At 38.0% G+C, this 26,461-nt stretch overlaps 1 protein-coding gene across 1 annotated transcript; it reads left to right on the top strand.

Moving 5' to 3' along the window:
* The first annotated feature begins 160 nt into the window (after positions 1–160).
* On the top strand, positions 161–24,719 carry LOC120782474 (probable Rho GTPase-activating protein CG5521). Its single transcript, XM_040114768.1, has 7 exons — positions 161–709; positions 9,802–9,912; positions 18,108–18,279; positions 18,351–22,653; positions 22,724–23,721; positions 23,783–23,952; positions 24,032–24,719. The coding sequence occupies exons 1-7, from the start codon at positions 604–606 to the stop codon at positions 24,274–24,276; spliced, it is 6,105 nt and encodes a 2,034-aa protein (XP_039970702.1). The 5' UTR covers positions 161–603; the 3' UTR covers positions 24,277–24,719.
* The last annotated feature ends 1,742 nt before the right edge of the window (positions 24,720–26,461 follow it).

Below are 26,461 nucleotides of genomic sequence, written 5' to 3'. Positions count from 1 at the left end.
AACTTAATTATTCCTCTATTAGCCAACATCAAATTGCAACACTGTTCTTTACTCATTTCTTTTACCAGAAACGTCAACAATTTTCTTACTATTCGGTCTAGTTTTACGCTGTAGAAATTTTGGCAACCAGTATTTTACAATAAAAAGGTGGTTTTAATTCATAAAAATATTCGAATATTGTAATATAAGTGCTAAAGAATCGTTTTGTATTAAATTTTGCTACAAGAATCTAATTTGAAATGCAGAAAAGTGCGTTTGAAAAAAATGTGATACGAAGAAAGTCTTAAAGTGGTCAAGAAAAATATGTGAAAATTTTTGCCAGCAGTAAAAGTGGTAGTGTGGATAAAAAATACAACAACAACGATATAGCCAAAGCAATTTCTTATTTTGTTTGTGGCCAGAAAAGTTACTACGCACCTGTCGATGTAACCACCTTTACCAGCTATACTCCATTGCATAGTGTTACTTATTGTTTCATTGAACGGATTGCGCTAAATATCCAAATGAGCTCATCTTGGGTCCGTATGGATAATATTAAGCGGAAACTATGACCCGACAGTAACAGTGTGTGTCGAAAAAAGTGATAAACACAGTAGTTGCAAAATGTTTACGAAAAAATCTCATGCGGATATAAAGAAGTCTACGGGCAAGTTTCAGGACTGCAAGAAGGATTCCACATCCCGCTTACGTCATTTGCGTACAATTCTAGGTATGTGGTAATCGACCGACAATTAATAACACCCATATTACCAAATGAGTTATTGAGCCAGTTGTTATAAAAGATTTTAAATAATTCAGTTGCTTATCTGCGTATTAAAATTAACAAGTTCTTTTTGCGTGGGAGCGAAATACATGCTCTTATTGAACAAATATAGGCAAATAAATGAAAACCACTTTGCCGGCCTACGAGCTAGTGTAGCATTAAAAGAAAAAAATTGTACTCACAAAGTCGTAGCGGCAGTGGCAATGGGAATCATGGTCGCTAAAGCAAATGCAACAAAGTCACAACAATCAACGGTTAACAACAAACGCTTATTAGCCATTAAATTTGTCTATTACAACTTGTGGTTTGTCGCTAATACTCTTATATATTTGTATGTTTGTTTACCTCTTTTTTATTCATTGTAAAGTTAACATATTTAACCTTTGCTTTTGCTTCCTGCTTTTTCCTCAATGTGTCTACAAGTGTATACCTCTTGATCAGTCGGACTTATTAATAATTATGTATGTCAAATTGTTATATACAAATATATGAATGCACGTATGTTTGTAGGTACTTTCAAAGCGATATAAAAATAAACTGGAGTTACAAAGAATTAAGTAAAGTAGAATTAGCAAATTTTTAGTCCCTCCCACTCTTTTGCAAATCCGCTAAAAATTATGCAAGCTTGTAATTGTACACTAAATATCATACATTAATATGTCCATTTGGCAAATATAAACGAAATCAAATACATGGGAAATTGTGCGGCTCTAGCGACGCACCGGTAATAATGCATTAAACAGAATGGATAATAGTTCATAGTTAGATGCGCTTTCGTTGTGGAAGTGTAAGCACTTGTGTGGCTGGAATCATTGCCCTTGGTTACCCGCCGTGGCCAAAACCCCGACGCGGTCATAAACGTTTATGTATGTGTTTGTAAAAGCTTAGTTCTTTCATTTTTCTTTAATATGCCAGCCGTTCGTTTCATCGGCGTCAATGGCAAACGTGGCTGTCTGCCGCTTTGTTGTTCTTGTATGTGTCTGTTTGCTAGTTTAAGCATGCTTTTCACGCTTTCAGTATCTTTTTCACATTTTTTATATTGTTATGATATCTTGCCAGAATTCGTTGCGCTGCGGTTCAGGTGCGATAGCTACGTACATAAATACATATGAACATAGGTACATGCTTTGCGATGTTATTCCAATACCATTTGGTTAACTGTTACTCGGCTTTATGATAGTCAGCCACTTAATTTGTCTCCATTCTTGCTGTTCACCCAGTGCGTTGACATGTGCCTACATTTAAACATGTAGAACTACTTAGCTTGTTAGATATGTTATTTGTACATATGTATATATGTATGTAGATAAGTATATACATATATGTAAACCAAGTTCTATTTACGTTGTAATTGTGATTGCACAATAACATAAATATATAGCTATTGCACTGGTATGTCACTGTGTACATTACATCTAATGCCATGTGGGTAAATACTTTTCTAAAAAATAGTGCATTTTTTTCAAAAAGTAACCGTTATAATGGTGTGATTATTCAGTATTTTGATAAAAACCTCACACCTCATAACCTCTGCATATACATACATACATATGTACTTATACACATATGCACATTTACTTAAATAACTAACACAATACTAAGTTATAGTGCCACAGTTTGCGGAATGTTGTGAACAATTCTTGATAACGCGCCTAAATATTAATATTAAAAAAAATCGCTTAAAATTCATTTGTCAGCCACTACTTCATGCTCGCTTGCTCTATGATAAATAGCATAAATTTGACTTTTTTATTTCTCTTTGCATGGTGGCAAAAGTCTCCATACTACTGAAAGTTAATAAAATTCCAGTTGGTATTCAAATATGAATCATCACTATTTTTGTACCCTTTGCTTTGATTCTCATCTCCGTCATTTATAGCACGTTTTTTTTGCTGATGACGCACCTGCATCACACCTCTAATTCACTTAATCGAATCATCACATTCCTCTCAGCGGGTGAAATATTGTAAGATAAAAAATGACTGAAAGTGATTATCAGCGAATCCTGTTTTTTTTAATTGGAGTAATTGATGTCTACTCCAGGCACATTAGCCTGACGGTCAGTGAAAACATAATACCCTACGTCATTACGTCAAATGTTGATAAGATAACCTACTTTATTAAATTACAAAAATTCGTTATTGGCTCGTATAACTCAATCATAGGAAGTGCTGTTTTATTAGTATATGTATGTACATATGTATGTACATATATGTATGTACAATATATGAATAAAATTTAAGGTATTATTTTCCTCAAAAATATTTGCGTTAGTAGAAGAACAAAAAAATATTAATTTAATCACTAAGAGTAAAAAAGGTATGTTAAGAAGTTACCCAAGTTAGGTTAGTTTAGGTTAGATGGCTGATCAAAGATCGCACGTGGACTATATGTAGTCCTTTATGAGACCATAGAAAAAAAGAAATCCTGTGTTAGAACTTATAAATTAGCAACACGTTTAGTAGCCAATACAAATTTGCACATGCGTTTAATTTCCAGTCACATTAGCTCGGTGGGATATCTTAAGGTATGCGCTCCCAAGTGTTTAAGTCCTGACCACCCAAACCCAGGACAGACAAGAAAGAAGAAGTGTTGAGTTGTTCCCATCTTATCTTCTTCCATACAGATTCTGCAGATGGATGTACGGCAGTAGGCCCCAAAACTAGAAAGAGGAAAGTCTTACTGAAGGCAAAGAGATCACTAGATCTCTTGCCATCGATCTTGGGCCGAAAGGCTCTTGGACACCGCATGTACCGATGGTGGCCCAGCGCTGGTCAAACTTCCGCGAACTTTACAGTTTCTCGCGAACCCATACCAGTCTTATCACAAATTATCACAGTCGATGCTATTGATAGCGAGGTTAGGCACTCTTTGACCAGCTGCGAACGCAGTGTTAATGAGTTCATGGTTAGTATCGCCGCTCAGCTATCTGATTGGATGGTCACTTTTCTGAAAGAGGCTACACTCTTGAGCAGAAAATCTACTGCTACCTTAATGGCTACAACCTCGGCCTGCAACACACTGCAATTGTCAGGAAGTCTGAGACTGGAGTTGGTGGAGAGCTCCTGAAAGTAAAACTCTCCACCAACCCTTCTTCCAAGTTTTTTCCCATCAGCAAGAAGCTCCATGTCCCACTCCTCCTTACTGAAAATAAAAGTTAAATTAGTTCTAGTTTTCAATGTTAATTTCCAACTGTCCAGTCCAAGCTGGGTGAGAGCTAAAAGCATGAATCAACAAAACGTAGTCCAACGAATTGAAATGACTTGACTTAGGTGCTCTATTGGCAGGTCTATTTCTTGATATGATTCACTCACCAAAAGCTCGCACCGCGGTTTGGAGTTCAACGGTATTTAAATTTAATCTCGTTTTATTTATAAATGATGGTGCAGGAAAATAAATTAGTCATGACACAAAAAAAGGTTTAATAAGAACAGATTAGTATAGAAGTCTTAATTCTATGTAAAAAAATTACTCTAAGCTAAGCTAATCTTAGTTTCTAATATATGACCAATTATCCGAGGCAACCATCTTAAAGTCAATAGCATAAATAATCTTGAGGAAAATCCGTAACTTTCCAGTTCTGCGTACGAACTTAAACCTTTCTTGCTCGTTTTATTATATGTTCGCTTCTTAACTGCCAACTACAAATCATTATTCAAGTTTCTGCTTGGAAAATATTAGTCAATAGCTAAAGCTACAATGAGAGTGGGAAAGTCGGGAGCGTCAGGTTTATAAAGAGTCTCCGTTATAGATTTTAATAGCAGAAATTAGTTGCTGTTGAGCAAGGAAGCAGCTGTTAAACACTTGTATAAACAAAGCACAAGTACTTTGATTTTGTTCGTTCTAATGTCGTTTTTATGTTTACATTAAAAATCAGATAATCATCAAATAATGATGATGATTGTAAAAAGTGAGTGCAAACGTTGCGACATATCAGCTAAGTTGGAAATAAACAGAATGTTTTGTACTTCAGCTAAAAAAAAGTACATACATTCTGTCAAATAAGTACCCGAAAATTTGAAATAAAGCACAAACAACTTATCAATCATCTAAATTTATTATATCCCCTTCAAAATAGGCCCTTTCTGAGGCAATATAATGGGTTGTCAAAAAAGTCTTGCGGTATTTTTATTGAATTTTTTTTTATTGAAATTGAAATGAATTTTTGATGACTCTTGCCCAGCTCTTGACCGATGCTACGGCTGCTACTATGCCGGTCTCTTTCGACCAATTCAGCTATTTTATCGCAATTTTCGACGACAAGCCTTCCAGAGCGAGGCGCATCTTCGACCACCTCTACCAGAACGAAAAATCTGAAACCATCGTTGTGCGGTGGAAATGGAAACTGTATCGGGTCCATAAACTGCACAAATTTTATTGGCGGCTTGAGATGCATTTTTGCCTTTATCGTAGTAGTACTGAAAAATATGCCGTATTTTCTCTTTATTTAGCTCCATGTTTGCGACGCTATAACTCACGAACGACTTAAAAGAAACGGCAATAAATCAAACACGTGTTAGCGCGTTAAAGGAGCTATCCAATAAGGTATAGCATGACCCGATGCGACGAATAAAACTAGAACTACGCGCTTTCAGCGCCAACTAGCGAAAATACCGCAAGACTTTTTTGACAACCTATTACTTCTTTCAACGAACAATCCAATCATCGAAACACTTTTTAAAGCTATATTCCGGGTTGCGAATTAGTTTTGATGTCTTATTTGCTCTCAAAACGGGTTCCACGAAGTGTTAATTTGAGTTTTGGAAACAGGAAAAAGTCACACTTGGTCATATCTGGAGAGTATGGTGGTTGTTCGATGATATTTGTTGAATTTTTGTTCAAAAACAATGATCGCTTTGTGCGCTGGTGCATTATCGTGGTGCGAAATCCAACTGTTGTTCCGGTCTTTTGCGACGAACATTATCTCTCAAACACTTCATAACGCCAAGATAATATTCTTTATGGACGGTTTTGCCCTCCGTTAAGAATTCCGAATGAACAACACCACGAATATCCTTTATTTTGTCGACGTTTTCTTTAGTTCAAGAACGTGGCAAATCGTTCACTTCTTCTCGCTTCTCTTTGAACGTAAACAAATCGTAAACTTGAGTTTTCGCCATGGTTGAATTACTATATGCTTTTTTCAACATTTCCAACGTTTTGGCACAAGAAATTTCGTTTGAAACACAAAATTTCACCCAAACTCTTTCTCCTCTCAGATTTATTTTAATTCTTAAGTCTTATTTAACTGGTAGGTCATTTTATGTAAAAATAAATTACGAAACGTCTGACATAAGATTCATAAATGCTGGAGTACCATAGGGTAGTGGGCTTGGTCCTGTACTTTACACCATTTTTACCTCGGACATACCTCAAACTGAAAATGTATTAATTGCTACATATGCTGACGACACTGCTCTATTGTCGTCAAGTCAGTCTCCTGTTGAAGCAACTAATTTGGTGCAAGAAGAATTGAATAAGATACAAACTTGGTTAGATTGCTGGAGAATGAAAGTAAACGTGAATAAATCAATGCATATTTTATTTACATTAAGGCGAAGCGATAGCCCTCCTTTGCTTATAAATGGAAATGCTATACCTAAAAGTGATTGCGTTAAATACCTCGGCATGCACTTGGACAAACGGTTAACATGCAAACAGCACATACAAGCTAAAAATAAGCAATTAAAAATAAAAACCAAACAACTGTATTGGCTACTCGGATATAAATCGCCGTAACATCTTGAAAATATATTGCTATTATATAAAATGTTGAAGACAGTCGTTTACCTAACACTATGCATGTCATTACATTATTTACGTCATTACATTCCTTACATACTGTCATTCTCACATTTACATGTATAAGTATTAGTTATTACTTTGTTCTTTCTCCTTGTACTTTAATATTTTCTTCTGGATTAAAACCTCGTGGAGTGAACATCAACTTTTATTTTATCTCTAAATATATACTTAATTATCTCTGCAATCCTATCATAAAAGCATACTAAAACCTATCTGGACCTACGGTGTGCAGCTTTGGGGCACTGCTTGAAATTCAAATATTAAAATCTTACAAAGATTTCAGTCAAAAACCCTAAGACTAATTACAAACGCCCCTTGGTTTATAACAAATAAAGACATTCATACAGATCTTAATATACATTTTGTTAAAGCTGAGGTTAAAAGATTTAGTACAGCATATTTACACAGAATCAGTTATCATGCCAACCCTTGGCAATCATGTTATTAGATGACAGCAATGAAATTACTAGACTCAAAAGACAACATATTCTAGATCTCCCATTGATATGCATATTGTATATTATTTTTGATATCACTGGATGTCAGTAATATCATTCAGATTATGATTTTGTTATCTCATTTGCTTATTATTTTTTTACATAGATTGCAAATAAAAAAAAAACTCTTTGTTCAATATTTTTACACACAAAAGGTTGACTTGTTCCTAATGATGCCGCAAACAAACTAAATGACACATAGCAATGAAAATTCTCAGAATAGCGGCTGACAGTTGTGACAACCTGGGAAAAAAAATTTAAATATTCTCAGTAGGAAGATTTAAAATGAGAATTTCCGGGTACTTATTTGGCAGAATGTACATTTCACACAGCTTTTTTGAAAAATTATACAAAATTCCGATCAGGCCATAAAAGCCACGAGCCCAGTGGACGTACTTATGGGTATGTAACGAACGATAATAAAAATAAGTAAATCTAGTTCTTGGAGAAAGCCTTCTCTATTTAGTTCTGCAGCTCGAACTATTTTCTCCAGAAGCAGGTTGAAGAAGTCGCACGATAGGGAATCGCCTTGTCTGAAATCTCGTTTGGTATCGAAGAAGGAGAGGTCCTTCCCGATTCTGACGGAGCTTTTCGTGTTGCTCAACGTCAGCTTACACAGCCGTATTAGTTTTGCGGGGATACCAAATTCAGGCATCGCGGCATAAAGGCAGCTCCTTTTCGTGCTGTCGAAAGCAGTTTTGAAATCGACGAAGAGGTGGTGTGTGTCGATTCTCCTTTCACGGCTCTTTTCCAAGATTTGGCGCATGGTGAATATCAAGTCGGCTGTTGATTTGCTAGGTCTAAAGCCACACTGATAAGGTCCAATCAATTTGTTGACGGTGGGCTTTAATCTTTCACACAATACGCTCGATAGAACCTTATATGCGATGTTGAGCCTCAACACCGGCGCCGTTAGTTCTGCTTTCTCCAGGCTGGACAAGGAAGCAAAAGAAATGGGTCTGGCAGTGAACGAGGGCAAGACGAAATATCTCCTGTCATCAAACAAACAGTCGTCGCACTCGGGACTTGGCACTCACGTCACTGTTGACAGTCATAACTTTGAAGTTGTAGATAATTTCGTCTATTTGGGAATCAGTATTAACACCACCAACAATGTCAGCCTGGAAATCCAACGCAGGATTGCTCTTGCCAACAGGTGCTACTTTGGACTGAGTAGACAATTGAAAATTTAAGTCCTCTCTCGAAGAACAAAAGCCAAACTCTATAAGTAGCTCATAATTTCCGTCCTGCTATATGGTGCAGAGGCTTGGACGATGACAGCAACCGATGAGTCGACCTTACGCGTTTTCGTGAGAAAAATTCTGCGAAAGATTTATGGTCCTTTGCGCATTGGCCACGGCGAATATCGCATTCGATGGAACGATGAGCTGTACGAGATATACGACGACATCGACATAGTTCAGCGAATTAAAAGACAGCGGCTACGCTGGCTAGGTCATGTTGTCCGGATGGACGAAAACACTCCAGCTTCCGCTTCCGGGAATTCGAAAATCTCTATATTAGGTATATGGAAGCTGAGGGAAGTATTGGCCCGATTTAACCCATTTATGACACACAGATACACTGTTATCAGGAAAGGATTATCTATTGTCCAAGCTTGACACCGGCTCCTATACAGCTGTCTGAAACCTTCTCGAATGTATAAGTCAATGTCTCTGGCGTATTTGGTTATTTATTTATTTTACATATATTTTACATTTACGATTCGATGTATCCATTTTCACACTGTCGGTAAGAATCTTATAAGATTTACCTTTTCAAAATTTGTAACCCACAGGTGATCTAGCTACTGCGATCCCTTCTTCCAAATTACAGGTCTATATCATAATTTAGTGCTTAGTTATGGCACTGGTTTATAAGTTTTCGGTTAACGACGTTTTAGGGGCGTGGCAGTGATCCTATTACGCCCGTCATTCTCCATTTTTCGACAAGGAATCGGTATTCCAAGCTTTTCACGATACCTTAATTTTCATCGTCACAACATGGTGCTCATCTGAAATCAAAACTACAGGGGAAGAATGAAAATCTAATTTTTCGTTTTTTAGGACAGAAAAAAATTACAGTTGTGGGCAAAAAATAATAAGACTTTTAATTTAAATTTCGCGCGAAAACCCATTCGTCCAAATATTGTTGTTTTTTTAGTTGGTATGAATGTCAGTGATATCTGTGCCAAAGGTCACATCAAAGTAATCATTAGAGTTTAGTAAAAGTGAAAGCATAATTGGTTCCAAAATCACTAAATTCTTTCGAAAAACAGCGTCGCGTTAACGATATAAACCGTCGGATTCTTCGTGATTTTCAACCGGTTTGTGCCCTAATCGCCTGATTTAACTCCGCGGGACTTTCGGCTATTCAGCAAACTTAAACGAACGCTTCGTGGAAACCGCTTTGAGTCAATTGAAGACATTAAACGTGAATCGCTGCTGGCATTGATGGCTTTCGGAAATTGACTTTAACAGCTGTTTCGAGGATTGGAAAAAATGTTGGCAAAAGTTTATTGGGACCAAGGGGGAATACTTTAAGGGGGCCGACATAGATTTTGAAGAATAAATTAAGGATTTTCAATTTATGAACAAAGTCTTATTATTTTTTGCTCATAGTAGTATACAAATATTCGGAAATTCATCAATTTTGATCCAATATCCAAGCATATTAGAGCAAATATTAGTATATATACTCAGAATTGATTATTTTTATGTTTTTTTCGCATTTCAGACAATGTTGACCAAGAAGAGGCAAAATCATTATTCGAAACGAACTATAGTCACGTATATTTTATACTCTACGACACCTTCATCCAAGCAGAGGCGAACTTAAAGCAAAAAGGTAAATTTTTTAAAATCTATTTCCAATATTATTTTGATTAAAATAGTTCGTAAATAATCTTATGGTTTCGGTAAAATATATTTAACGGCAAAAATCAAGATTTCGACTTGGCAATGTTTTGCTATAATTTTTATTTATTTTTATTGATTTCTTTTTTGAGCAACGAACACTTATTTAATCGAAATGAGTTTTTGTAAAATGTATTTCAAAGCGTCTAAATGTTGTGGCTAGAAGCGATTAACTTGATTTATTTATTTATTTGAGTTTGAGTTTGCGTTTTTATTACCCATTACTACTTGGTACCCCACGCATTGTCGTGCAGCTGTGCAACTAAAAAATTAAAAAACGAAAACAAATATGCAAATAAAAATTTAAAATTAAAAAGTAAATAAAATTGTGTAAAAAACGGCGAAAAGCAAAGCGCACAAAAGATTGTTTACAATTGAGACAAAAAAGAGACATAAAGTGCAAAATCGTACACACAAACATACAACTAAGAGTACACTCTCGCACAAATATATACAGTCATGGACAGAGAAATAGCACACTTTTCAAATAAATTATTCAAATCAGTTTTAAGTTTGATCAAATAAGTGCATCGCAAGAAAGTCCTACGTTAGTGTATGTTCCACAACTTATAACGGTGGCGTTTAGGCCAGTGTTAGGCCCATTGTGCGCCATTTTGGTTGTTACTCCTTGCATTCTAGCGAAATTTTATTGGACAAAGAAATAGCACACATTTGGTTATTTCTATAAATATTCATTTATAATTGGCGAACGTGGAAAAAAGACATTGCTTTAACAGCAGCTGTTAAATAAAACTCAAAAAAGGGTAGAAATTTGCATAGTACTATCTAAAAAAAGGGAATGATTTTGATTTACACAAAAAAAGACAAAATCCAACTCATATTACCAAAATTATGAATTCTTCGAATTCGAATGAATTCTATTTTACGCTTTTAAATCTTTAAGAAAGGTTATGGCCAAAATAAATAAGGAATTTGGGCTTAGCGTATCCTGTAGAGACCAAAGACCAAATTTTACAAGTCACTCATCATAATAGTCCTGCTGTATGGTGTAGAGGCAGGGACGATGACTACATCTGATGAGTCGGCGTTACGAGTTATCGATCGAAAGGCATTGGCAACGGCGAATACCGCAGTCTATGGAACGATGAGCTGTACAAGATGTACGACAACATTGAAATAGTTCAGAAAATTAAGAGATGGCGGCTACGCTGGCTAGGTCATGTCGTCCGAATGGATGAAAACACTCCAGCTCTGAGAGTATTCGCCGCAGTACCCGCCAGAGGAAGCAGAGGAAGATGTCCACTCCATTGGAAGGACCAGGTGGAGAGGGACCTGGCTACACTTTGAATCTCCAATTGGCACCAAACAGCGAAAAGAAGGAACGACTGGCACGCTGTTGTAAACTCGGCTATAAGAAGTATCGAATAGAGTTGTAAGAAGGCATCTCAATGATGCTCAGTTGTTTGGACGAATTAGTCTAAAAAAACCATTGCTGTCCAAAAGAAAAATAAGAGCATGGCTGAGCTCTGCTAAAGAACATTTAAAAAAGGACCTCAAATTTGGAAAAATAGTACTAAAGCGCGGCAAACCATTTGCCCGTGGCCCCGTTTGTCAGGCTTATACCTCCAGATACACCACAAAAACCGTTAAGCACGTCGATGGTAATGTGGTGGTCTGAGGAGCCTTTTCCTGGTACGCCGTTGAACCATTGGTGAGGATATATGTATGCATTGTAGAATGTACCAATTTTCATACCTTAAAATTCTCAAAAATACTATAGAACCATTTGCGTTCGAAGCGATGCCTGAGAATTGTATTTTTATGCATGAAAATTATCCATTAAAATTTCTGGTGACAAAACGTTGATAATTGTTTGCCGCGAGCAAGTATTTTTGATAGGTAAACATTTTTCTAAGAGGGTCGAGAATGCGTTGACGATATCAACATCAACTGATGATCAATACGTCAATAAAATAAGTGAATTGGTGCTTGAAAATCAACGGCTAATAGTCAGTGATCTTACTGCCATCGTTGGAGTATCGGAAGAGTCATTTTGAAAGATCATTTGAATCTAAAAAAAGTGAAAGACCGATTGGTTCCAACATTACCCAGTTTTTTCGAAAAACAGCATCTCGTTGAGTTATGTGAAACAATGCTTTCTGACTACCAAGATGTCATGGAACGTATTATGGCTAGCGATGAATTTTGGATCTATGCTTACGACCCGGAAACAGACGATAAATCGGCCGAATATCGTGGCAAACGTGAGCTGATTCGAAAAACAGTTTTCTTCTATTATCGGGGTGTGGTGCACTCCAAATTCCTTTTGACTGCCCAAGCTGTCAACAAGGAATACTATTTGAGTGTTATGCGTCGTTTGCTCGAGGCTATTCCTAAAAAGAAGCCTGATTTATCGGCCGACAACTCTTGGTTTTTGTACCGCGATAATGCACCGTCACATACTGCATTGAGTCTTCGTGAGTTTTTAGCCAAGTTTTCAAGCATACGCCTGATTTAGCTCCGTGTGACTTACTCAGAAAACTCAAACGACTGCTCCGAGGAAACCGTTTTGAGTCAATTGAAGGCTATTCTGGAAATTGACTTTAACAACTGTTTCGAAGATTGTAAGAAACGTTGGCATAAGTTTATTGAGGTCAAGGGGGATTACTTTGAGGTCTAAGGGTTTTTTCTCATATAGTACTTATTCCTCAATTCATTCCATGCTTAAAAAAAATTAAATTTTTTTCTGTTTATATTAAAAATAAACGTCTTTTTTTACACGCTCAAAGTGTTCTGTTTCTCTGCCCATGACTGTACATATGCAGAAAAATCATGTGAAAAACCCACCTGTATCGCTGCTCTTGGAAGCGGATAGCTGCGTGTGTATATGTGCGGTGTTTTGCGTTTGCACTTGTGATTCCACAAAAGTATTGTTAAATAATTGTGTATTTGCTGTTTTGTGTGTGTTTTGCTTTTATTTGAAACTCTATTATTCTACATAATCGAAATGTTTTCTTTGTTTCTCAATTTGTTTCTCTTTCTTCTCCCAACACCAAACACCATTTTTCGCTATGTATTCGAATTTTACACACCCACTCAAATTATATATATATACAAAAACAATATGGCAGAACTTCCGTTTCATATTGGTAAGTTTGTGCTTAATTTTATGCAGTTTTCGCTGCGGCTTTTCACACATCAGTCAAATTCTCATCCAGTTCACAAATACTTGATTTCTTCACTCATGCACATTTAAAAGAAAAAAATTTGTGTGTCTGAATAAAATCGCATTAAGTCAATTTAGTTTCAGTTAATTTAGATGTTTAGTTGCATTTTGAAGTACGCTTTTAGGTTCTGAGCTCTCATATTACACTGTTTTTTTGTTTTCGAGTTACTGAGTGATTAGAATATTTTTCAAGTAATTCATGATCTCATATGTATTTCTATCATTATGACTGTTTATCGATCATAATCAATTGACTCACTAAATTCAATAAAAATGTCTTTGAAGAATCATTTTTTTTGTTATCTTGTTTAGGCCTAAAAAGATTGATTATGAGAACTCAGTCTTGTTTTGGAGCCTCCACTATTGATTAATCGTTTACAGTATGAAGAAAATGCCGTTACTATTTACAATAACTAAGCCTATTTAAAAGAAAATAAAATTTACTGGGAGTCCATACATTTCTTGTTCCTTTATCAGCTCTAAATATAACTATTTTCGTGCGTTTTTTTCAATATTTGTAAGTTTTTTAAGAAAAACATGTAAATAGTATTATTGAAATTATTGCCTGTCTGAAGCTATGGCATTTTCCCACCTTTCTGGCAAATATGTTGATTACAACCCAAAAAATGGTTCTCTGAATGAACAAGGTCTCGGCTATGAGGAGTGTGAGGCAGAACTTCTCAGACGCTATTTTTCAAATAGTTTTTAACCGATTTTGGAACATGAGGTCACGATGGAGAAAATGTTACCCTCGATTCCCTTCCATTAATGGTTGCACCATATTTGTCATTTTCTTCTTCTTTACTGGCATACAACAATCGACATTTGTCCTTTTGGAAGCTCATAATACAGCATGCTCTTCTGATCTCAACAAATATAGCATTACAGTGGCGCCATGGATACTTCGATCTTCCGTTGATTTGGCTGGTTGGTCAAGTTTCACATACGAGTTTTTGCATTTAGGATTCTGATGATGATGAGGATGAATTGACCAACACATCTGCGTTCAATTAATATGGCACCCAATTGCCTTGCTTTTGAATATATTCCGTTATTTTGAAACGTTTTGAAATGACGGCTTAGGATACTTTCAAAGATTCTTTTTCAATAGCTAAGCTAAGGTTGAGAGTCAGAATTAGGGTGTTGGTCATTTAGTAGCTTAGTAGTTTCAGATGATGTCAATATGCCGTTGTAGGATAAGATACACTTTTTAGAAAATAAACATTCCAATGGTGCCTATTCAAACGATGTGCGCCAAGCTCACCTCATGGATGCCTAAACCATTGACGTAGAACCATTAAACATACGCTTGGATTTTTGAATAACAACGCATTTACGTATAAGTTTATGCATTTATAACACATGTTTGCTTTGCAATTACTAACTACTCACATTAGACTTCCAACATTTACATACATATGTATGTCTTCATATAAGCTTTTTATATCTAACGCTTGGTACTAACATCAGCAGAGGCATTTTTAAACAATTTTAATGTTTTAATAAGTATTTAGAGTAATGCGAGCTTGGCGTTCGATAATTAAAACTTTTCTGTGATTAAAGGTCATATTTGAATAAGTTATATAGTATATAGATAAAATATCAGGAATGCGAGGCTAACAGGTCAATTAAAAAGTCCCCGGCCACGGCAAAATTCTTTTATTTTTTTATTCAACATAGCTACATTCAAGGGTGATACACCGATTGTAGCGACCCTCCACCTTTTGATACCATTTTTGTAGTAAGATTTCTCCTTTGATTCAAAATAGACCTCAGTTTCGGCGTTCACCTTTTGGTTCAGTGAAAATTTTCCCTCAGCGAGCATTATTTTGGGATCTGAGGACGGAAAATAGCCGCTGGGGGCCAGATCTGGAGAGTACGGTAGAAGCGGAAGCAACTCGAAGTCCACTTTATGGTTTTTCTTTTCACTGACTTGTGACACGGTGCATTGTCTTGGTGAAACAGCACTTTGTTTTTCTTTAAATGCGGCCGTTTTGCGATGATTTCGTCCTTCAAATGGTTCAATAACGCTAAATAGTCACTGTTGATAGTCCTTCCTATTTCAAGATAGTCAATAAAAATTATTTAAAATTGCGCATCCCAAAATACGGCATAACCTTGCCAGTCGATTATTGCATTTTTTTCACGCTTTGGAGCGGGTTCATCGTGTCAGTGCACTCACATGAATGTTGATTGAACTTCGGAGTGAAATGATGGAGCCATGTTTCATTCAATTTTACTTATCGACGTAAAAGCTCGGGGTTTATTATGCTAGGACATCTCCAAACACTGCTCCGAAATATCAACTCGTTGTTGTTTTTTATCAGAAGTGGGATGGCGCGGCAGCCACTTTGCATTGAGCTTTCTCATACCCAAATATTGGTGAAAGATGCGATATACACATTCAGTTGATATCTTTAGAGTACCTAATATCTCGAAAAATATCATTTTACGGTTATTCAAAATTATTTTGTGAACGTTTTTGATGTTTTTTTCCGTCGGACACAATCTCTTTAGGGCGTCCACTGCGCCCACCGTCTATGGTTCTCATTTTATCATGCCTAAACTTGGCATACCAATCCTTGATTGTTGATTTGCCTGAGGCAATGTCCGGAAACTCGTCATTAAGTCAAGTTTTTGCTTCAACTATGTTTTTGCCCTTGAAAAAGCATTATTTTATCAACACGTGAAATTCCTTTTTATCCATTTTTTTCACAACCGCTAAAGTTGCTTCACTCAAAATTTTATAATTCACAAACCAATGATCCGACAAATGTCAAAGTTATTAGCGCGCCCTTTGAAGGTTAGGGCTAACTACAAAACATATAAGTAGATTGTATTTTAGTAGCGCCACCTGCGTGTCAGGCCGGGGACCTGTTAGCTGAGTTACAGGTACTTGTCTATCCGTCTAAACCTGCAAGCGATAACTTAATATCATAAGGAAACTTGGTGGACGAGTTCCTTGTTTTTTATTAAAAATTTCTTTAAAACCTCTTTTCATCTGTAAAATGATTTGATGACTTTCTTGCCCGTTGACTCTGTGCCACTGAAGAAGTCGCTTGCATCTGTTGAGTGTAATTTACTTCAAGTGCGTTGTTAGAAGATGACCAAGATTTTCATGTGGAGATCAATTTCACTTGACATTGATCGCGTCGATATATTCAGTCCATTACACTGGTTTACAGTGGTTTTGTTGACATAAGTATAAGATCGATTTTAAATGCAATTGTGACCGTTCATGAAACTATCAGTCAGTTCATAAGATTTGTTCTCGTTTGTATTTAAGCCTTTTTTTCATTTTACTACTAATATATGTATATAATATCAAAAGCTTTGGAAAATAAGGTTGTAATGTAGTAAAAGGAGAAATAATTCTCGAAAGCATATGTTATATTCATATTTCCTTGATGAAAATGTTGCCTCGTTGTATGGCAACATTTTACAGATCTTCCATTACACCCTGTGAAAATCTTCAATATTTTAATGATAAAATAACAAAAAAAATGGCACCCTATTATAAATCAGCTGTTGCATTATTTTCGTTCATAATTAGTGCATACAATACAATCAACATTTTAAAATGAAATTTACGCAAATAAGCTGCTCATTTAACACTTTTTCTTTTAACCCTGAGACTGAGTAAGTGCGCTCAACGTCTTCTATGAATCCTTTCACCCTGCGTAGCGAATCTCTTCTAACAATATCCTCATTTCATGCTCTGATGATGATGAAAATGAATTGACCAACTCATTTGCAATTTTCAATAATAATTTTAATAAAATTTATCGACTCATTTTATTTTGTGCAAAAAATTTATAAAATTTCTTGGAACTTTCAGAAATCATAAATAGAAATCCACGTGGCAACTGACACTCTTACTTTTTGGGAGGGTATAAAATGTTGCTATTTTGCCTGGTTAGAAGGCCACACTTTGAAAAAACAACAATCGAATCTGAAAACATATTGAGAAAAGAACACGCAACGTTGACAGTTCGAGCAGAAATGCAACATTTTTGTAAAAAAAATAAAACGATTTTTATTAAACGCCTTTTATGAGTTTTTCCATTATAATTTTTCAGTTGACAATGTTTTTTTTAAAGATCAGCTATAACCTGCCATAATGGGACTATCTCATCAACGTTGATGCGTTTCTTCCATCACTTTTAGATCCAAGTTTCTCACCTAAATTCTTTCCTAAATTATCCGAAAATTTAACCAAATGATTGTGGCTATAGCCTCGACTTGATACTCTTATTTTCTTCTAGATTCTTAAAGTTGACTTTTCCGGGTTTTATAAGAAGGATGTGTAAACCTGAATGTTAAAAGCGATCTTTATAATGTAGATTCGAGTGATTTTATCAGTTTTGACTCAGTTGCTTAAGCTCTAAAAGAGACAGAATTCATTCCTATACGGCTCGTATACCGATATACTACTTCTGACTACCATATAATTATTCCCCCGTACTAATCCGTGTCTAATTGAAACATCTCCGCTCTTCAGCCTACCACATCTCGATTATAATATCTGACATTTAGGCCTCCATTAGGTGGTTTAGCTAATTATTACTACAACAAAAATACATAAATAAAAGCGATTTTCCAGTTCTAGTTTATTTTGGAATTTTAGAGTTGAGTTGCCGTTATTAGAAATATTTTATGTCCCACTTCAATCATTCTAATAATCTCATCAATTCACCCGCCAATGTGAGTGCACTCAGCTCAAGTTCTCGTCACTTACACACGCCTCACTTGCACAGCTATTACAGTGTTCACGATAAGTATTCGTATAACTTGTCTATGTATATATGTGTTGTTGTTGCTTGGTATATACAATTGTCGTTTCATTGTTTGGCTTCTATTTTATATATTTTCGCCTATTGTCTACTCTCTTTCATTTCTACATATTAATTGTTAATATTTACAAAAACTCTGTGCTTTAGTACACAAAGCTCATCGCGAAGAATTGGACGGCTCGCTATGGCTGCTCGAGAAGATACTGTGTTGGCTGCCGGAGTTACTGGCACGGCGCTGGCAATGCCACTCACTCAGTCGCATTATGGCCAAGTTGCTGCATTTGGGGAACTCGCCGAAACTGCGGCGCGAGGGCGTGCGGTATGTCAACTTGCCTGCAACTTCTTTATACAGACTTATATTCAAATTTGTATATTTTTGCCCCACGACAGCTACTTCCTCTTGTGGTATCAGGCGCTGGGTGAAAATGCACCCTCCTACGTGCATTCCATGTACGCCGATCTGATACCGGGTTTGATAGTGCCGCAGAAAGGCATTGTCGGCCCGGATGTCGAGTTCAATGCGACCGATTTTCTCAATCATCCGAATATGAAAGTCGACGGCGGCACAACTTCGGTTTTCCACGATACCTTTTCGCATCCGGTGCAGAATTCCGAAATTGTGGCATTGTTGCCGCCCTCCTCGAATGAAAAATCCGCACCGCCAGATCCACGTGATGGCCTGGAGATTCTATTAAATAGTATGTTGCAAACTGTTGCTTGTTTGCGCTGGCGCGACAATCGCTCACAAAAGGATCTCAAGGCGTTTGCGTTTTTGCTGCAGCGTTTCAAGGACGTTTTCCTGCCCGTGTTCTGTCCCAACTTCGATTTCAGCATGTCCGTTTACGACCCACGTCTCGAATTGCCCATTATGCGTTCGGTGAACAAGAAGGAGGAAGTGATGTCCTCTTGTGTGGTGGTGCTGATCAATTGGATCTCGCACTTCACGCATGAGCGCACCATGAATCATCGCCTAGATAATATGCACATCAATGAAGGACATCGTCTGCGCGCCTATCAGCAGAGCTTGATTGTGCGCGATGTGCTGTATGCAACGCGCGAAAATATAAACTTCGTACACGAAGTATATCGACAAGCGTTCTTGTTGAATTTCACAACGAAATCGCAAATCGATGCGATACGCACCGCAATTGCTGTTTACCGCGACTGGATGACGGGCACCACACCACCACATTTCTTGCTCGAACCGGACGACAATGGTAGTGGCAATGCAGCGTTACCGAACAATAGCTCGGCTGGCAGCACGCCGCGTAGTCAGCGCCTACGCACACCGTCCTACGTTGGTGCTATGAGCAAGGAGAATGTAGCGGTACGCGCTGGCCTACAAAATGTGCTACAGATTTTCGTCACAAATGCCGCGAACGTGTTTCTGGTCAACACCAGTCATTTAAACATAAACTTTTCGACCAAATCGCGCGACTATCGCTCAACGCCTTTGCACGAGCAGACGGAGGTGTGCAAGAAAGTGCTGAATGTCTACCGCACGATGGTGATGAATACGCGCATGGAGCCGAAGACGTGGGAACAGCTGTTGCTGGTTTTGCTGCAGGTGACATCGATTGTGTTGCATCAGAACCTATCCGGTTCGAAGAGTTCCAGTTTGGGTGGCATACTTGGTCAGGCTATCTTTCAAACGCTGATTGTCACATGGATACGCGCACATACCAATGTGCCGGTGAATGTGCAACTTTGGGAAAAATTTCTCGCCGTGCTCGCTTCGCTAACGTATCGCGACGAGCTGATCATCGAATGGGATAAGACAATTCAAACTTTGACGCGCGTCTTTTCGCGTTATGTATACGCGCTGAATTTGCAAGATCTGCCGTTGGATCGGCTGGCCGAAAGCAAGGGTAAGCGCCGACGCATCGGCAGCGTATGGCAGCAATCGGGCGGCTCTGCTATAGGCGCGTTAAAGGAAAGTCGTGATCGTGATAGCGCAGTCGATCGCGAACGTGAATCGAATAGCAGTCGTTCAGATGAGCAATCAAATACGGGCACTGGTGGGCAGTTACACTCTCACCAACATTCGCTGAGCAGCGGTGGTCATGGCATGCATGCACATGGCGGCGCAACATTGCGTTCGGGACATGCCGCCACCACGCCGCTGCTTAGTCGCAGCTATAGTGAAGGTAGTTTGGCGTCAGTGGCGCGCAACTCGCGCATGCGCAGTCGGCGTCATCGCAATATGCAAAAGAACGCTGTGCCACCGGTATTGCCGACAAACGTCGAGCATTCGCTGAGCGCGTTGCTGTCACAACAATCGACAACGGAGTTGACGCTCAGTTCGGAAACGCTAAATGCGCGGCGCTTTGGAGGCGGCGCCTACACGCATGCTATGCAACAGCACAACGATATGCGGCGCGCGATGTCACTAGATTCGGTAGCGAATTTCGGCGCGCGCCCAAGGGGTCGCAAGCGTCGTCAACGCAGCTCCACACATGGCGATGACGATGAAGATGTGCTAGATGGCGAGGACAATGAAAGCGGCGCAGATTCGCGTAGCCCATCGCCTACGGCAAGTAGCGGCATTGAAGGCAGCTCTATCAAGGATGCACAAATACAGATGGATGTGCTAGCGGTGGACAGCGGCAGCTTAGAAGAGGGTAGTTCCGGCAGTTTTCTCGGTTCCGAACGTCGCTCTATAATACTGGGTGGTGTGGCAACGGGCTGGTTGCCGGATTCAACGGCTATCATGTGGAAGCGCATGTTGGGCGCGCTCGGCGACGTCAATCGCATACCGAAAGCAGAGTTACATGCACAGGTTTTCAAACATCTACTTGACATGACCACCAATCTGATAAAGATCAAGCAAAATCAGGGCATTTCCACGGACAACCAAAGTACGCCGCCACCACCTACACTCGTACCGCCCATCGGCATTGTGGCGCCTTGGTGCTACGGCGCTCTTGAGTTAGATAAATCATTCAAAAAGGGCAAGCTGTTAGCGCTACAGCTGCTCTGCTCGCTAGCCGTGCACGGCGCTGTGTCAGGCATGCAACATTTGCCGCTCTTCTATCATTCGTTGCATAAATTACTCACCGGTGAGGATCGCGATTTGATTTATGCAATTCTAAAACATGTTGAGGGTCCACGTTTCTTGAGCCTGCTACTGCCTGGCCACACGCTGCTGCTGTTAGACATAGTGCACGCCTCGGCGATACTACTCACCTCGCTTGAAGCGAATCGCAACACACCGCGCGCCGAGGTAGCCGCCTTGCTCGGTTCGCTGCTCTGTTACCCTTCAACGCTCATACCGCGTCCAGTATTGCAACCGTCGCCACAAATCTTCGAATTGATGGAGTGTCCCGATCTGCAAGACCACATACTAAACATCGTGTTGCGTTGCGCCCGCCGCGAACCATCCGCAAAAGCGCGCTGCATCGCGCTTTCGCAGCTCGGTCAATGGATTTTGTTGAAGTTATCCCATCCGCTAAACACAAGTAGCCGTTCGCGCGGCTACTTTCAGCAAGCAATTCCACATCCACCTGGCGTGCAGCCGCGCGACCTGCACCATAACTCGCAATTCAATCCACGCATACGCGAAGCCTTACAAGTTCTGCTGCAAGCTTTGCAATTCAAGCATCGCACCATTGCGATTGTGGCGGTCGACGCTTTGAAGCTGTGCGCGGAACGCGGTCGTGAGCTGGCGTCTATTGAGCGCTTGCCTCAGCTAATCATCACTGCGATATGTAAGGCGCTCGAAATACAGCAAGTGGCGAATCCGAAGGACTCTGATAAGATTGTGCTGACTTCGTTGATGCTTTGCCTGGGTGAATACTGCATGTCATTTCCGGCGTCCTTAATGTTGGCGCCGCTGAACGAACGCGGTGACACATTGGTGTTGTTGGTGTTGCGCGTGCTAATGCAAATCGCCTCCGGCGCACCCAGACACGAACGCGTCAAATTGACCGCCGACGACGACTTCGATACGCACATCTCCAGCGATGACCTGCAGACGGACGGCAAGCTGCCTGAGGCGAACTACCAGACCTCGGAGACAATACAGGCGTGCATTAGCGCGATAAAGATGTGCGCCAAGGCTATAGCTATGCATTTGGTTACACATTTGGGACACTTTCCAATGGGTATTGGCGCGTCCAGACTCAGCTCGATGGTGGAGGAGCAAGATGATGTCGCGGCAAATGCCAGTTTGGGCGCACAGAGCGCTGGTGCCGATGCGCGGCGCGACTCCGTTGAGTTGCCGTCAGTATTGCATGCACAGAATTTGCAGCTCTTCATGCTGAGTTCCGGCTTGGTGGCGAGTTTCATTGAATTGCCTGCGCTCAAGTTGCCCGGTGGTGGCGCGACAGCCGGCTTGATAACTGCCGAGAAGCAAGTGCGTGTGTTGCTGCGCGATTTGAATGGGAAGGCCTGTTGGGATGCATCGATACTGTACAGTGAGCCGCGTAAATGCGTCAAATCCATGACAAATGAAAGCACAACTTCGATGCATGCGTCTGGTGGTAGCGTAGCTGTGGAGCGCATGGGCGATAGCATGCACCGCAGCTTCAATACAACGCCACAACATCGAAATATGTCGCAGCCGATGGATTCGCTGATATCGTCAATGATTGGCCTAGATGTGTTGCCACCGCGGCATACTTTACGACATCGTCCGGCGGGTGAGCTGCCGCTAGCCAAGGACTTGGCGCCCGATCTCGATCAATTAGATGATGTGAGTTGAGAAATTGTAAATAAAACACCAAATATAAATTCTAATAATATGTTTCTGTACTCCTTTTTAGCTTTTGGCCTACATCGGTCACACGAGTCCTGAGTGTTTAACGAATCCTTTGGCGCAGCTCAATACGCCTGGGCCCAGTCCACTGGGCAGCAGTTTGGAGGCACAAACCATTTCCATTATACTCAATCAGCGCGCGCTCGAACAAGAATATGTCTCAAATCTGAATCAACAAGCTTTGCAGAACAACACCAACAGCGCTGCGTCGCTACATCACGATCAACATTCAATGCATTCGGTCGAACAAGCTTCACACGCGTCATTCGAATCATACAATACGACAAGTCTAACGGGACGCACGGAAATTCCCTTCCAGTATTGCCGCTTACTCTTCTCGCACCTCGGCATGGCCGGCTGGGAACGGCGTTCGCGCACACACCTGTTGCAACGCACAGAAAAGCTATTGCGCGAACTGCGCAATGTGGATCAACAGCGCTGTCGTGAGACACACAAAATGGCAGTGATTTATGTGGCTTCTGGTCAGGAGGACAAGAGCAGTATACTGAATAATGCAAGCGGCAGCAGCACTTATGAAATGTTCGTCTCAGCGCTGGGCTGGGAAATCGACTTGGAAACACACAACGGCTTTCTTGGCGGTTTGCCACGTCAGGGGTGTGGCGCGACGGCGCCCTACTATGCTACACCATTTCTGGAGGTGATTTATCATGTGGCTACGCGCATGCCTTCTGATTCGCCGGAGAATTTGCTGCTGAAAACGCGTCATCTGGGCAACGATGAGGTGCACATTGTGTGGAGCGAACATTATCGCGACTATCGGCGCGATATATTGCCGACAGAGTTCTGTGATGTGTTGATTGTGGTGTATCCACTGAAGAATGGTCTGTTCCGTGTGACGGTGAATCGTAAGCCAGAGGTGCCTTGGTTCGGTCCATTGGCTAATGAGAGCATCGTTAGTGGCGCCTGCTTGGCGACGCTGATACGTGCAACAGCAATCAACGCGAGTCGCGCCAAACGCGCAGCCATGTCGCTCTTCCAGCAATAGTGAGTGCTTTGCAGACTCCAAAAGCGATTTTTATTGAAACTCTATTTTCTGTACTTGTAGTTATGAGGAACGCAACCGTTCTTTGGAAAGCGTCTCATCGCGTTACAAGGAGAGCACCACCTTCGAGGACTTCGCAAATCGCATCTACAATCCAATGCCGCTGCGTGATGCCGGCGCAGCAGCGCCACTGGCAGCTGCTTTGATCGATCACCATCGTTCATCAATAAAGGGTGCGCGTTCAACGTTTTTGTACCTATTTATACTTTTGCACATACATACATTTTAACGTATCTAATTTGTTTGCTACAGGTTGGGTGCAGGCTTCCATCGATTCCAACACAAGAGATCTAATGCACACGGGTCTGGCGCCCTCTGCTTCGGCCACCACCACCGCTGCCATGGAGGCGGCCACGAACAGCTCATCATCGCCGCGCGGCGCACGCAAATTGGGCGCGCCCTTTAAAAGCGTGAACGTGCCAAAGAAAAACGCTTTGCAGTCGAGTAGCAACACACCACCGGAAAGCCCAACATTGCCTCTGCGGCGCTTCAAATAATTATATAAAATAAGCTACATTTAATGAAAAAATATTAGAAAATTCGTTGAAAAGCCAGTCATCAGAATGCGCGCTGCAGAGGCCAGTTTGTTTGCTTTTATTTCAAATGTGCAAAATATTATTCATTCCCTTGTGGTTATTTGTTAACACTTGTTAGGAATGAATTAAGTTCAAATTTATTTTATGTAATTAACATAACCGTTAGTGTGTATTTGCTGTAGAAAGCATGTCATTTTTCAGTTATGCACATTTACACTTTCAATTTTAGTCGCAAACTATTTAAAGTAAAAACACACATTTCAAAAGTATTTGTATTGCAACTTAACTATGTTCTCTATCTCACTTACACTCTCTAAATATTAGTAATTATACATGCGTATATATTTTATTTATGTTAAACAAGTATATTTAAGTTAAACTAATTTTGTATTAACTTTTAAACTTTGTGTGTTGTATTATATTATTATATTTACATGGCATGCTATGTAGTTGTATTGTAATTTTATTATGTCTATAGGCTATAATTATTTATAATAATAATTCAGTGAACGCCGCAAATCTCCGTTCCACATATTTTGTTTTAATTCAAATGTATATATCTTTTATTTTTTTCAGATCTTCTGTTATTGAAATTTTGTTTCATTTCTTATAACTTTTTATTTTGAGTGTGTTTTTATATTTTATATATTCGTTCAAAATAATTGCAAATTCTCTTGACATTTTTTAAATTTTGTTTTTTGAATTCCTAAACAATGTTATTTATTTTTTTTTATCAAAAACTTTTTAATCCTGTTTTTACATTGCCTTATATTTGCTTCTTAACCTATAAAGTTTCATTATTATTATTTACATTTTTTTTCTTCCATACATATGTTCTACTTCTGCTTTATTAATTTTCTTGCATAAATATTTTTAATTTTGCATTTATTTTTTATTTTTAATTTTTTTTTAAATTATTTTTAATTATTTATTTATTTTGTTTTTAATTTTTTCTATATTTTATTATTATTATTTTTAAATTATAAATTTAAATACTTTTTTATTTTTAAATTCTTTTAATTTTATTTATTTATTTATTTTTAACTAATTTGATTTCAGCATAATTTTTGTAATAAATTTTTTTATTTATAAATAACTTTTTTTGTAAGATTTTTTTATTTTTTATATTTTTTACTTATTTTCATTTGTAATTTATTACTTTATTTTCAATTATTCTTTTATTTTAAATTACTTTTTTTATTATTTTTTAACGTTTTTTTTAATTTTTTCAATTTTTTATTTTTGTTTATGTTTTAGGTTAGGTTTCTTATTTAATTTTTTTTGTTACAATTTTAAATTTTTTTATTTCTTATATTTTATTTTTATTTTGTAATTATCTGTAAAATTTTTATTTTTTTTGATTTTTAAATTTCAACTTATTTCATATTTTATTTCTTATTACTGTTTCTTTTATTTTTATTTTTAATTATTTATTTTATTGTTTTAAAACGTTTTTTTACCTTTATATACATTTTTTTAATTTTTTATTATTTTATTTATTTTTTTAATTATTTCATATACATTTTTTACTTTTTTAATTTTTAAATTGTTATTTATTTATTTGTATGCAAATCAGAAAAATAATTGCAAAAATATTCCAATTTGATTTTTTTTATTTCATATTTTTTAATTTTTATTTTGTAGATTTATTTATTTTGTTTTTAATTTTTACTATTTTTTTATTATTATTTTTTTTAATTATACATTTTAATTCTTTTTTTTTAAATTCTTTAATTGTTATTTATTTATTTTTTTTTAACTAATTTGATTTCAGCATAATTTTTGTAATATATTTTTTTATTTATAAAGAACTTTTTTTGTAAGGTTTTTTAATTTTTATATTTTTACTTATTTTTTTTTTTTTAATTTTATTTATTTTTTTAAATTATTTTGTATAAAATAAATTCTTACTTATTTTTAATTCCTTTTATATTTTTCATTTGTATGCTGTATTTAGTTATTTTTCCAAAAATGTATATTAATGCATTAGTTTGTGTATAAACATTATTTTTAATTTTTTTTATTTTTATTTTAATGTATGTATTTATTTTGCCTAATAGTTTCGTTAAATATTATTTTAATATATTTTATTCTTCATTTTTAATATTTCAGTTATTTTTATTTATTTTTTTACTATTTGTTTTTT

The sequence above is a fragment of the Bactrocera tryoni genome, chromosome 1 (genome assembly GCF_016617805.1).
Source record: "Bactrocera tryoni isolate S06 chromosome 1, CSIRO_BtryS06_freeze2, whole genome shotgun sequence".
In the NCBI taxonomy this organism is placed as follows: domain Eukaryota; kingdom Metazoa; phylum Arthropoda; class Insecta; order Diptera; family Tephritidae; genus Bactrocera; species Bactrocera tryoni.
Note: the sequence above shows the minus strand (reverse complement) of the source record. Positions and strands in the feature narration are given on the sequence as shown.